Genomic DNA, 13,980 nt, shown 5'->3' on the forward strand with positions numbered 1-13,980 from the left:
TGACCTCCTGGTCTTTGAAGACCGGGATGACTCACTGGAACTCTCCCCAGTGGCACAGAGGAAAATACGTCTGCCCCACTGAGCAGCCTGCTGGTCTTGTCCACATAGCCAGCCTTTTGAACACAACTTATTGCTACGCAAGAAGGAAAAAAGGAGCTTAGTGCTGATGCAGTTTCAACAAAAGTCAATGAAATAACTATGAAAGTCAACGAAATATGTCAATTAAGGCAAACTGAGCTATTTAACCCTCAGTCTCTGGGCCTAGTTTCTCCAGCATGAGGCTGGAAATGGGATGTTGACTGTCAGCTTGCTCCATCCTGTTGACTGTTAATAGATGTTCATGGGAAACTGATTGCTTTTTGGTTCTGACTTGTCTCTCATGAATCTAGACTTCGGGAGCAGTTAGGTTTAGAGCAAATATGTGATTCAAGCCTGCCATAGGGATTCAGGCCTTGTAGCTGCCCGTAGCTCCTGTCACAGTTGTCGGTATCCCAGCCTTCCTGCTCAGGCATCCCCAGATTGGGGAAAAAAAGTGAAGCATGCTGGGAGAGGCCCCAAAAACCAGCCCGAACAGCAGCAACCCAATGTAGATGCTTACTGATGCATCCATCAGACTCTGAAAGCTGAAATGCCTCCCAGGATGTATATGAAGGGACGTCTTTGTACCTGGGCATAAGAGGCCGGGTGAGTCACTCAGCTCAGCGTGCCACTCCGCGCCTGAGTGGCATTTGTCATTGAACTCCCCTGAGTGTCATGTAACAACCCAGCTCCCCCCTGGGGCTACCTGGAAGCACAAAGCCCCCTTGTTTGAAGAGGGGATAAGGCGGCATGGAGAAGCCCTTAGTTTCTTTTCCTGGAAGTTTGCTTGCCTCCCGCATTGCGCTACAATCACTAAGTATATACAACTCCTAAGTTGAAGTCCCTAGTTAGCCCCACCAGAAAGGGCAAGCCTTGCTCCCATTGAGACGTGTCCAAAGGGAAAGGCAATGTGGTCCCTATTTTGTAAACTCCCCTCTGCGGGACAAATCATCTTTCTGCAGAAGCCCCTTTGAATGCCTGCTCCTCCTGACTTGCCCTCTGCTCTGGGCTAAGTGCTATCTGTCTTTACAGTGCAGTAAGCCCTTGCTGACTGCCCTCACCTTTCTGGGTAAGAGTGGATATAACCGTGTGGGTCTCCCCTACCATCCCCAGGAAAGCAAAGCCGCTGCCCCATGCATCCCCGAGCTGTGTACCAGGCAGGACGAGGCAGGGAGCATGACCCTCTGTGGGAGGCCTCCCCGCTGGGCTCTGACCCTCACTCATTGCCTTCTCCCCCCCTTCAGATGCTCATGATTGGGGCGAGCACAGGCTGCCTTTAATGGGTGGTCTTGTCACTTGTTTACAGTCCTGAGTCTTACAAGCTCAGTAGGCTTCCTCTAAGCCCCTACCTGTGCAGCTGTTTTAAAGCTCAGCAGTCATTCCCGAGACAGCCTGGCTGGAGGCTGTGACCTTAATAGATATGAGAGCTGCATCTCCATCCAGCATGGAGTCGATCTCTCTGCCAGCTGCCCTCTGCTCAATCCCACCAGCTGCTGTGAGGTCTGGAGTCAAAGGGACTCCCATGCACCCAAATCTGCCCTGTTCAGATCTTTCTTCTTGCTGAGGTGGCATTCCTGCTGAGCTGTAGCGGGCCATGCCAGATCTAAACCTGGGCTAGAAGGATCACAGCAGCCACTGATCTGGCAAGTGAGAGAGATGAGGCAAACCTGGAGTGCATGTCAGCTCCTTGGGGCAGTGGGGACTGGAATTGTGGAGCTGGCTTTGCTCAGAGGTTGAATGGGACAGTCACCGTCATCCTCAATGTCTCTCATCATTTCTGGCATGTTCTTAACATAAAATGTCATAGATTTGGTTGCAGCCAGTTTGCTCATTGTTGAGAAAAGCGTGAGCTGTGTTCTGGGAACCTTTAGTCTAGCTGTTGACGTGGATAATGCTTAGGTTTGCTTCCAGGCTTTGTCAATAGAATAGGTTTTCCACTTCATCTCCCTGTGCCTTGGTTTCCTCAGCCATAAAAATGAGGGTGACCTTTGCCATTTGCATGAGTGGTGGGTGGGGCTGTGTGGCCTTACCACAAATACCTCCATTCCTGCTTCCTTAGGTGAGAATTGTCACCATAATATGCAGATACCCACATCTAAACCAAGCCATTCAAGTGAGATTGCCAGTGATTGCCTGGGTGGCCTTGGGCACATCTCTTTGTCATTCAGCACCTCTGATTTCCCCATCCCTGAAAGCAGGGGTAATAATACTTTCCTGCCTCTCAGGGTGTTAGAGGATTAATTAGTTACTGTTTGAAAAGCCTTTTGAAGATGCAAAGCTTTCCACAGATATGCAAACTTATTCCTACAGATGGGGCCCAGGTAGGACTGAAGCATGGTGTCTGATACTCTGTGCCGTGGAGATCATAAATCCGGGAAGAGGTGAAATTTTTTAAATTAGTTCCCTGTGCAGGGACTTGATGATAAGAAAGGTGAGCAGCAGCAGGATGGAAATCAGGCAGGGCACTGAGTTTTGGTTTATGTGTGCATACTGTACTTTACTGCCTGTTGTTCATGGGCAGGAATCCTTGAACAATCCAAAGTTGGGAGGTCTGAGTCTCTTCCACTTCCCTGCAGAAATATCTCTAGGGCAAGATAAAACACATTGTGAGAGAAATCACAGGCAGTCAGCTGGCGAAGGGTGTCTGTCCATTGCATCTGTTGGGTGCCATGTTTGCATTCATGTTTTTTGCAAAGATTTTTCCTAGTTGTCAGCTCTGATGCGTCATGAGCCCCCAGAACATATATCACATTCTTCTGGTCACAAAACAAATTGTTGTTTCTATCTTCGAACAAATTATAATAGAACAGAGCATGGCATTCCCACTTGCAATAGTAGAAAACATTTCTCTCTTAACTTAAGGAGATAGTGAAATATCAGCAATACGTTATATACTAAAAGGATAATGGGAGGAAAGACAACAGGAAAGCAAGACCACAGTCAGAAAGCTGTGACTGGTTTTAAAAGCAAGCTTTTAAGCTATAGGAAAGTAGGAGTTTTGATCATCTTTGCAAAAATTGCAGGCCTGGCCAATACCAGCATGGTTTGGCAGGAGTGCATTTTTCACCGTGTCTTGGACAGAAGACCAGAGAGTTTGTATCCTTTGGTAATTTCCCATGACCTGGCATCTACCCCTCTGATAAAAGAAGCTTGATTTGAGTGAGGACAGAGAGAATCAGGGGGTGGCGAGGCTGGTGGGGGCAGTCAGATTAGGGCTGCCAGCTATTAACCCTGGCGCTGAAGTCACGCCTGAGTCAGCAGAGTTTCGGCTTTGTTGCTTTCCCAGGGAGGGAAGGAAGGATCTGATGTTCTCTCTTTCTGTGCCATCAAGTTTATTTTTGTTTTTATTGAATCTCTTCAGTCTCAAGTTCCTTCATTTCGGAAATGAGACTCTCTATGGGTTACTATCTTGATCCCTCTTCACAGCTCTTCATTAAATCCCTCCTCCTTAGCACCTGGAGAGCTCTAATAGTGAGAATATTTAGCCCTGGACCAGGGCTCCTTGAACAGCATCCAAGGCAATGCGGAAGTCCAAGAAAGAGGCAGGGCAGAGAAAATACTCATGTACGTTTGGGGACTCAGCCCATCAAGATAAGGTCTCAGGGCAGTCTCAGCTTAATTAGCTTCCCCCTGCTCAATGCTTCGGCTTCTTTCCCCGCCTCCACACTTGATTTTCCAGCTGTACTGTTCTTTTCTGCCCTCACTTCCCCACCCAACCACCAAATAAGCATTGGCTCTAATGCGGTCCCCTTTCTCAGTCTTCCCTCTTGTTTACAGGTCAGAGTTAGTAAGCAAGAAGACCCTGGCTTTTTCCTTGCTGGCAGGCAGCGAGATGACTCTTGAGAGAAGGGTCTTTGATTTTTTTGTTCTTTGTCCACCCTTGTCTTTTCCTGGCCAGCTGCCTGCTTTTCCTTTTCTCCAGAGCAACTAGTGGCTAGGGATGAGAAGAGGCAAGTGAGTGGCCTGGGGTGTGGTGATGATGTTGGAAAGACACAAGAGAGGTGGGAAAATTTGTAAAGCTAAAATGGAGGGAGGGCAAGTCAAAGACCAGGTTGAGAGGCAATCCTCACCCGGCTTATGGAGGCAGGTAGTGGGGGCAAAAGGGAGATGTGTTTTAGCTGTAATAAATTGCACAAGGCCACAGGGGAAAGGAGATGAGAGTCTTCTGAACCCAGGCACTGGACAGATATGAGTAAGAGTGAACAGTGGGAAAATTGCTGAGGAAGGAGCTGGAGTAAAGTCCGGTCCAAAAGGCCGGGAGGGACAGGCTGCATGGATGGGAAAGTGGGCCAAGTACCGAGCACTGGTGCACGTCAGGTAGAGGCAAGGGGCAGTCTGGTTTGCTGCTCAGGTGTGTGGGAACTGGCAACTCTTGCCAAAGGATTAGCTGACATGCTTGCGGGGCGGTGACTGAGGAACCTTTGTGCTTTGTTGCTGAGCATGGGGTTTCATAGCTTTATTGCAGGAAGGCCTTTCCCAGTGCTGTGTCAGCTCTTTCAGCAGGAGCCCTGCTCTGCCAGCCTGCCTGCTTTTGCCATGGGGCATGTTCCCCTCCCCTTGACTTGGGGGGTGAGGCAAAGCAGCTGTGTGAAAGCCAGGAAAGGTAACAGCAAAGAGTGAAAGCTGGGAGCAAAGGCAGGCATGGTTGTTCCTTTCCCACTCCTCTGGTTTGTAGCCCTTTTCCTAGAGAACTAGAAGGTTGGCCACAACTGAGGCTGTTTGCAAGGCTGAAGCACAGACAGCAAGAACTAGTGGTCTAGTATGGTGTTCATCTCTACTTTTCGCTGTCTTTTTGATCTGTGGCCGGTATCACCTTGGCATCTGCTTTTCTTTCATCTATTTCTATGAAGAACACCTAGGACAAACATGGCCTTGGTCCTGCTTAGGGCCTTTGTGTGAATCCCAGTGGTGGCTCAATGAATAGACTTCCCAAACCTTAACAGAGAACAAGCAGAGCATCAATGGATCAAGCCCTTTGCAAAAGATCTTTCATTCAAGTGGATCCTGAGGCTGCTTGGTGCTCTATTTATCCAAAGAGGAAATAGTGCATAGGACGGAGAAGGCAACCCTGCTTTATCCCAAAGGCATCTCCACTGGCTAGAGACCTCACTCAGTACAAGCCATTGACTGATCCTCAGATAGTAACATCTCTGCTGTTGCTACTATGTGCTGGTTCTGGATGTGAACCAGTGACCTAGAGTGAAAGGCCCCATGTTTCCATGTTTTCCGTTTGCAAGCCAAAGCCAAGCCCATTCCTTCTTTTTTTTGAGAGGGATTTGGATGAGAGCCAGATGGGCCATCGCACACACTGCCATCTCCCATCAGCTCCCATAAAGCTCCCAGCTCTCAGCTGGGGGAAGGGATGCTTGGGCTTGCAGTTTCTCTTGGTGTGCACCCACCCGATCACAGTGTTATCTCAGGCTTTTCACTTTCATGTGCAGCCACGTCACTTGGAGCTAGAAACTTGCCACATCTCTTACTCTCTCATCTTCTCTCTAAGGCCCCCTCCCCTTGTGTTGGAAACTCAAGTCTTCCTCTTCTAATCCCTGTGTTCAAGCTCCACACTTACGTGGGGCAGAAATGAATCAGTGCATGACAGAGAGACCTTCAGTGAAAGCCTGCTGCTGCAGGAAGTGCATGTTGGTGAGTCACTGGAGACCACTCCTTCGCTGCAGTCAGCTGCAAGCCATTGACTAAGCAGGGTGAGGCAGGCGCTGTGCTCTTTTGGAAGAGCAGCAGAGTACTGATTTGAATGCCTGGCAATCAATACAGTCTCTCTGGCAAGAGGAAAGGTATTAACCCCAACATCTTCGCCAAGCGCTAGCTCAAACCTTTGCTTCTTGCCACCTGAAATTCCCCTGCTGGGATTTAGGATCTTCTTTCCCATTTCCTACCCTGCCTAACACACCTGTGGCATTTCTTTGGGCTCTTGGAGGCCGGTTGTGTTCTGCCCAACCAGAGAGTTGGCATTTCAGACCTTGATTTCCACTTAAAAATAGGGAAGACTTGAAAGATGAAATCAGAAACACCAGGAGAAAAATTTGTAAGTGCCATCAGCTGGAAAGTTTTGAGCTCCTGTTCCATCCGATTTTTCCCCTTACGGAAAGTTCATGGAGATCTGTTTGAAGTGTCTGTGAGGCATATGGGACCATGTACAGGACATCATTGCCCATAGTCAAGGTGCAGTGCAAGGGGCTGTCTCAAAATCAGGTGCTTTGTGTAGGGTCTTTTGTAAGTTGAAGCGTGATGCATTGTTTTGTCCTTTTGTAAGGTCTGGCTACTGTGACCCTTCAGTTTAGTTCTAAGTGATGCAAAGACTATTAGGACTGATTCCTCTGACATTTGCATTAGCCATGATATTGCCACACCAAAGGGTGGCTCATCACACTTCTGCCAAGGGCTGTTTCAATGCCCTTGAGGTGAGATGAGTATCAGGGAACAGGAGAGAGAGAAATTGGTGAGAGCCTCATCAGAGGCAAGGTTGTGCAAAGCCGTGTGGAGTTCACATGTTTCTTAACAAAGAGGCATTGATTGGAGGCTCACTGTTGTGACAGAGCTCACTAGTGCCTGGAGATCATTTCCAGAGCTTTCTGTATGGGGGAGCAAGAACCAGATTTGCAAGTGTGGGAGCCTCAATGTAACAGCACCTCCCGGGCTTTTAGGAGGAAGGGTTTTTAGGTTCAAGAGCCACCAGCTGCTACTTAGTCTGCTCCCTCCCCAGTGCCCCTCGCACGCAGGGAGTCCAGACCTTCCTTTCTAGCCCGCTGCCTGTGCCGCAGGGCACCACAAGTTCTGCACAGTGCCCCCAAGGCCTTGCATGGCCTAGTAAATATCTGGGTTTGGGATCGTGGGGAAAGGCATCAACACAAACCACTTCAGAGGCCAAGATGGAGGAGTAGGATCTCAGGGGTCTCCACTAACGACGTCTTGGCACCAACGTATCTTTGGCACTCGGCTGGGCCTTTTTTACTGCTTTTGGTCCTCAGCAAAAAATAACACCAAAAAAACTAATGAGTAAAATGCGACTCGGCAAGCTTCAACCTATACAGCTAATCCTTCCTCATGTGCTAGCTGCCCCCGGGAGGTGTCAGAGCGGATTGGAGGGCACTGGGAGATCTGGCATAGGACCTGCGAATGGCAGGATGTATCCCAAACCTTTTCTCTGCCATACCGACCACACACATCATTCAGCAAAGAAGCAGCAAGGCGAACCCCAGACCTGCACGTGCACACACATCCTGCTTAATATGTTCAAGCCTCTCCAGAGGCTGATTAGTGATTTTATTTTCTCCTCCTCTCCTGGCCTTGCATGCTCATTGGCATCAATTATCTATGTGTTTGTCCTGATGAATTACTGAGTGTGTTACGGGGCGAGGGAAGACCCACCATCCCAGCTCAGTCACCTTGCAAACGAATGCTCCCAAGAGCATGATGGCAGCTAGTTTGCCCTCTGGCTTCTGATTTAGGATGGGGAGCATGCTTTGATGATGATCCAGCAACATGCAGAACCCCTTTACTCCATCTGTTCCCCTTCCTCATCATTGCTGTTGAGGTGTGGGTGTTATTGCCGTGGTATGGAGCAGAGCAATGGGTGCGTTATTTCCCTGATGAGAGGCTCAGAGGAGTGGAACATAAAGAGTTTACCCTGTCTTGCAAAAGAGCCATGAGTTATTCAGTCACCTGGAAAGGAAACACTATTTCCGCACAGTGTTTGGGGTTTTTGGGGGTATTTTTTGTTTGTTTTGTTTTGTTATTTCTCCTGCTGATTTTTTGTTCCCTTTTCCCCTGAAGCCTCTAGAAAGTTTGGAATGTGTTTTTGTTAAAGCTGCTACATGTAGGGGCCTGAATCCTAGCTTTGGCAGTGTTTTGTTGTTGGCAAGCAGTCCTCAACTGGCACCGGCTTTTTGCCTAGCCAAAAGTCTGACTCTTCACACCTGGGCAGAGGAGGGTTCTGCAGGACCATTCTGGAGTCTGGTTCAGGGTCAGGTTCATCAGCACCAAAGTCTGCTTTTTCTCCAATTTGTGTCCAAGTACAGTCTGCACTGATGCATGGATCCCATGGCAGGGGAACGGTAGAAGGGGGAGGGTAGAACTGGGAATTGTTACTACCGCTCACGGTCAAGAAAAGTCACTTGATTTTTAAAAGGGTCATTCATTAATTTGCAGGGAAGTCATAACGTAAAGAAAGGGCATAGTAATGATGCAAGTGAGGGATTGGATTGATCTCTCTCTTGTGATATATATCACATTCTCTCCCAGGTTGACTGACAGTATCTTTATTTAAGGGACACGTCTTAGGTGCCCATCCTTGGGCAGTGGTGGCCTTCAGACTGGCATAGCCTTCTGCGTGCAGTGCTTGTCCGCATGCCCTGCCAGGGAGAGACCAGGCTGTTGTCCCGCTGCCCTGCCAGGGCGACTCTGAGGAGAAGCCGGTGACTTTCCATCCTCTCCTCTCTGGGGTTCGGCTCATCTCTCGCTTTTCTGGCACTGCGAGGAGAAGCTGGGCCATGACTTCCTGCTGTCGCGAATGGGGCCTCTTTTATTAGGATGTCGAAAGCCTGGTTCAAAGGGAACCGCTGAGGCCTGTGGGGGGTCAGGGAGCTTGTGTGGGAGCGGAGCCAGCTGTGCCATCGCCCCAGCCCCGGGCAGGCTCTGCTCGGGGGCATGGGCCCTTCATGAAAGAGGTGGGGACCGGTGCTGATGAATCCGCTCTCCTCCAGCCTTGGGAGAAAGAGGGAGTGCTGAGCACACCTACAGCCAGGCAGCCGTGAGATGGGTGGCAGGTTGTTCCCAGGGCCTTTGCTACGTGATTGCTTTTGCTCTCCGGCAAGCTCCCACACGCTTTGCGAGGCTCTAAAGACTTCAGAGCCAGACTGTTTGGCAAAGCTGTTGCTCACCTCCACAGGTCTGGGCAATTCTGCAAGAGGTTCTCTCACCTCCAGGGTAGAAGGAGCAGCATATGCTGCAAAGCATGTTGGAGACATCGCCCCCCTCCCCATCCACCCGTTCTTTCCTCAAATCCCAGCATAGCATTATCTAAACCTAGCCCTGCTCTGCAGCCGGTGCCCTCCTTTCATCAGGAAGGCTGCTGTGGGCTACGGGGTCCCACAGGGCACAGGCCAGACTGGTGTCAGAGTGTTTCACTGTATCTTACTGCCTGGACGTCCTTCTCCAATAGGCCAGTGCCTCTGGTTGGCATGGAGAAACATGGTCCAGCTGTGACTTTATAAGAGCAGGAACATCCCTTCCCGCTGTTTTCTGGAGGGACTTGCATGGCAAGAATGGCCCTGGCTACAGTGGGAGGGGGAACATGCAACCCTGCCAGCTCAGCTGACTGCCTCTAAGGACTTCATGGCTTCATGCATGCAGGCACATGAGGGCACCAGTGCTTTGCTGTGGCTGTTAAGCAGCACTGAAAAACATTCCTCAGCACCCAGCCGCAATGCTAGGGTGTGGGGCAAACCAGTGCTTGACTCAGGGAAGGGGGCAAGTTCACACAAAGCTCTAGAGGCTGAGTTTCGGTCTTAACTGCTGATGACTGCGGTCAGCTGATGGCGTCTCATGGCCGGGCTGGGTTGTTGAGGCTTGTCCTCAGGGTCACAGGCTTGGCGCAGAGGGAGGGAGAAGAGGAGAAAGAGGAGGCTTAGATGAGATGTGGGGACTGAGATCAGGCTGAGTAGAGCAGGTGTGGAGTGAGGGGGCAACATGGGAGCTTGCCAAGAGAACAGTAACAGGGGTGTTTATGGGTGAGAAGACTTTTGTATGCCTGCTCTTGTGTGTGTGTGAAACTGCAGGAAGGAGATTCTTGCTCAGTTTCACGCGTAGAAGTCACGGGGCACATCTGCCAGGCGTCTGGGGGGGCTAAGACTGAGGAGTTATTTTGGCCTTGCCACGGGGAGCGTTTTTGTCCCCTGGAAGAACAGGGTAGGGGTGACATTTCAGAAATGCTCTGTCCCCTCAGTTAGAAGAAGCTGTCCTATTTCTCTTGCTATGTATTCCCCCCCCCACCTCTCTCTCTTTCATTACCCTTTCATGTTCCTCACTCTTTGTACATCTTTTTTTATTACCCCTTTCTTTCCTTTACTCTCAGTCTCCCAGAATACGTCCAATTTCAGATTCTGCCAGAAGCAGTGAGCAAAACCTGTTTTTCTTGTTCTCACCACCTTGCTTCTCTATTGTATTTATCATATAAATACTGGCTGTATAATTACCAGAGCATTATCTCTAAACATACAGATTAGGGAAAGATGCAGCGGCAGCCAAAGATGAATTTCAGGGTCAGTCTGGTGGGAGACATTTTTCTCCAGCTGTCAGGGGAGGAATCAGCTGAGACAGAGTAGCAGTCATGAACACAAGCCACCACTTTTCCCAAGCACCTTTCGTCTTTACTCTGCAGAATCAAGATGGAAGGTTCCTAAATGCAGCCACTTCTGGGGTTAAAGGCCACAGAAATGATCTAGATCATGCACGTAGATCGTGCAAGGTGTATAGGCACTGCAGTACCTCTATTCTTACGTGGGAGCTATTGCTACTCTGAGATCAGGGCTGAGTCTTTGCAGCTCATTTAATTACTGATGCATTTCCAATAGGATTAAATGGATGGCTGAGTGTATGTTAGCATATGTTAGGATATACTACGCTGATAAATATAAGTGCTTTCGTATGTCTCCAGATACACATGCTCTGTATATTCACAATAACTGATTTATTGTCATCCAAAGTTGAAGACAAAAGGAAGGAAAGTATTATTGATCCAACCTTGTGCTGTTTGGTGATCATGAGCCCTAGGTTGGCTGCCGAGCATTAGGGCTGGTCGTAGTGAAGTGTGAACACCAGTTGTGGGAAGGAAGGTGTTTATGAACAGGAATGAAGCTGCAGTTGCAGAAGGTACTGAGTGTCTGTAGCCACAGACTGTTCTTGTATCAGCCATGCTAAGATGCAGCAAATGGAATAAATAAAAGAGTTCGTGAGCCTGATGTCCAAGAACCATTCTTTTTCTCTCTTTCTCTGTCTGAGAAGTACACGTATATTCATGTCTTTCCATTTTATTGCAGGGCTGCAAGCTCAGACTGTCTTAGTCAATGACACCGTCTCGGGGTTTATCGGGACAGACGTGGTCCTGCACTGCAGCTTCACCAATCCGCTCCCCAATGTGAAGATCACGCAGGTCACGTGGCAGAAAGCCGCCAACGGCTCCAAGCAGAATGTGGCCATCTACAATCCTGCCATGGGGGTCTCCATCCTGTCTCCCTACAAGGAGCGGGTGACATTCCGGAATCCTTCCTTCAAAGATGGCACCATTCAGCTCTCTCGGCTAGAGCTGGAAGATGAGGGAGTTTACATCTGTGAGTTTGCTACCTTCCCAACTGGCAACCGGGAAAGTCAACTGAACCTCACTGTGCTGGGTAAGATACTGGACAAGCTTTGTAGTGTGAACCATTGCCTCCAGTTAAACAGATCTGGAGGAACCTGAGACTCATGTTCTGGGAGCTCAGGGCAAAGGTGAATCTTGGGTGTAAATTTTACCTGTGATGATCTTTCAAGTTGACTGTAAAGAGGTGAAGAGCAGGGAACCCAGGGTAGGTAGTTCACTGAGCTATCACAGGAACGCCTCTTCCTCCTTCCAGGCCTCAGTTCCCCTATCTCTTAACGTGGGTGCAATAAGAGTGACCTGTTCCCTAAGGGAGTGGTGAGTTTTAATGAGCTGGTGGCTGTCAAGTGAACAGAGAGAAAAGGCAACAGAGAGATCCTAAGCACAAGTAGAGCTTGTCCATGGAGCTTAGGGTTGTGAGTGAATAGACCCCACCCACGGTCTACATGATTAACTTGCTCTCCAATTTCAGTTTCTCATTCTAATGTAGGGCTGAAAACCTATGGCAGGAAAGGATTGACTTTCCGTCATGTGTCTGTGCATCTAGGCCACCTCCACCATTCTCTCCCCAGAGTAGATTGCTAGCAATTTGCAGCAGCTCTGGATTCACCACAAGGTCTGTCACAGGCTCTGTGGTGCTAGATGTCTCTTGGGTTGTAGTAGAGAGGGTAGCATTGCTTTTCTAACCATCCCTTTGTACCCTTTTCTTCTCCTCCTCCTCCTTTTTGCAATTCCTTGCAGCCAAGCCCACAAACTGGATGGAGGGCACCAAGCGGCCACTTATTGCTAAGTCTGGCAGGACAGAAAAGATCTTGGTAGCTACCTGCACCTCCTCTAATGGGAAGCCCCCCAGCACTGTCACATGGGACACCAAGCTCAAAGGGGAAGCAGAGTTTCAGGAGATCCGGAATAGCAATGGCACCATCACAGTGATCAGCCGGTACCGGCTGGTGCCGAGCCGGGAGGCCCACCGCCAGCAGCTCATGTGCGTGGTCAACTACCAGCTGGACCGCTTCACCGACAGCATGACCCTCAACGTGCAGTGTAAGTGAGCATGGGCAGGGCTGGAGAGCAATGCTCCGTGTTCAGTCCCTGGGGTGGGTGGTAAAGTCTGGCAAAAGAGGATTTTTCTGTTGGTCTGGTGGAGGGGCTGAAGTAGGGGGCTTGTCTCTTTTTCTGGAGAGTGAAAACTGAAGTGATCCCTAGGAATAATCATATGCTTTCTCTTTTTCACACCTTCTTTCTCTCTCTGCCTCTGCCATGTCCCTTTGTTCCTCCCCTTCTCTCTCTCCTTCATTCACCCTCTCTCACATTCCTTGTCCCATCATCTTTCCCACCTTGCAATCTCTGTCCTCCCACTGCTGCCTCCTCATCTTTTCCTATTTCATTTTTTCTCCCTTCCTTTTTCTTAACTCTTTCCTCTCCTTTTCCATCCTGCTTTTCTACCTTTTTCGTCCCCCTGCAGATGAGCCAGAAGTCACTATTGAGGGCTTTGATGGCAACTGGTTTCTCAACCGGAAGGATGTGAAGCTGATATGCAAATCTGATGCCAACCCCCCAGCTCACACCTATGAATGGAAGCTGTAAGTGCCTACAATGCTTCTGCTCTCAGCAGTACCTGATCTTTGAACAGGGCCAAGGAGTCTCTGTAGAAACCTCAGTCACCCTCTGGTCAGGTAGGGCCCAGTCCCATTACTGTCAGTGGTGTCACTCCAGGGAAGAACCTGTGCATGGGAGGGGAGAGTTGAACACTCGTAGTTCGATGCTTGGAGCCGATTCTGGTTCCCTGACACAGCTCTGCCAGGAGGCCTTCGTTGCACAGGGACTGGAACTAATTTCTTTATTTGCAAACCAGGGAAGCTGCTGTCTTTAGCCTTGGCCTTTCCGGCTCACCCCCTCCTGTGCTGGCTGTGCTCTGAAGCTGAGCTTGTCTGATCCAAACCAAGGCTTGCTGTCCTGCCAGCCCTGTCTAGAGGGCAGCCTGTGCTTTTGGGGCAGGCAGTGTTTGAAGCGACTAGGGCAAGGGACTTGTTTTGGGTGGATGGGCTTTATCAGAAGCTTCACGTGGCCTATGGCCCCAGCTGACAGAGCTAGGACTAGCATTTTAGTTGAGCCACACACAGCCACCTGACCTTGCGATGGACAGAGGTTATCTCCTGTCTTTCAGCTGGGTCTTCCCCCAGCATCTTCCAGTTCAGACTCGGGAGGGAAGGGCAGTGGGTAAGGATCATACACACCCCCTCTCCACTGCGCTGGGATGGAGCTTGCTACCAGAGCAGTGCAGCGGCAATATCCAGGATAACTTCCTGTTCTCACGTCACTGGAATAATATTCTGCCCTGGTGACATCAAGCAGCTGAGACATGACAAGGTGAATAATCTGCTCAGCACCACTAAGTGCTTCAGTAGCAGAGCTGGAAAAGCCCCTTCCTTAAAGGGGCACAAATAGCCCAAAATTTGTCTGTATGTGAAAAAACCTTTCCCTGGAATCAACCCCAAGTGTAACCAGGAGCTCCCCTTTGGAGCACTCAT

The 13,980-nt window shown here is 49.6% G+C and overlaps 1 protein-coding gene across 1 annotated transcript in view; it reads left to right on the plus strand.

The window, feature by feature from the left end:
* NECTIN1 (nectin cell adhesion molecule 1) overlaps positions 1–13,980 on the plus strand; it is a 104,612-nt gene that overhangs the window by 36,680 nt on the left and 53,952 nt on the right. The window contains exons 2-4 of the mRNA XM_075723346.1: positions 11,133–11,483; positions 12,191–12,493; positions 12,915–13,032. Of these exons, the coding sequence (XP_075579461.1) occupies positions 11,133–11,483; positions 12,191–12,493; positions 12,915–13,032 (772 nt within the window). The remainder of the gene's footprint in view (positions 1–11,132; positions 11,484–12,190; positions 12,494–12,914; positions 13,033–13,980) is intronic.

This window comes from Pelecanus crispus, chromosome 19, assembly GCF_030463565.1.
Source record: "Pelecanus crispus isolate bPelCri1 chromosome 19, bPelCri1.pri, whole genome shotgun sequence".
NCBI classification, from domain to species: domain Eukaryota; kingdom Metazoa; phylum Chordata; class Aves; order Pelecaniformes; family Pelecanidae; genus Pelecanus; species Pelecanus crispus.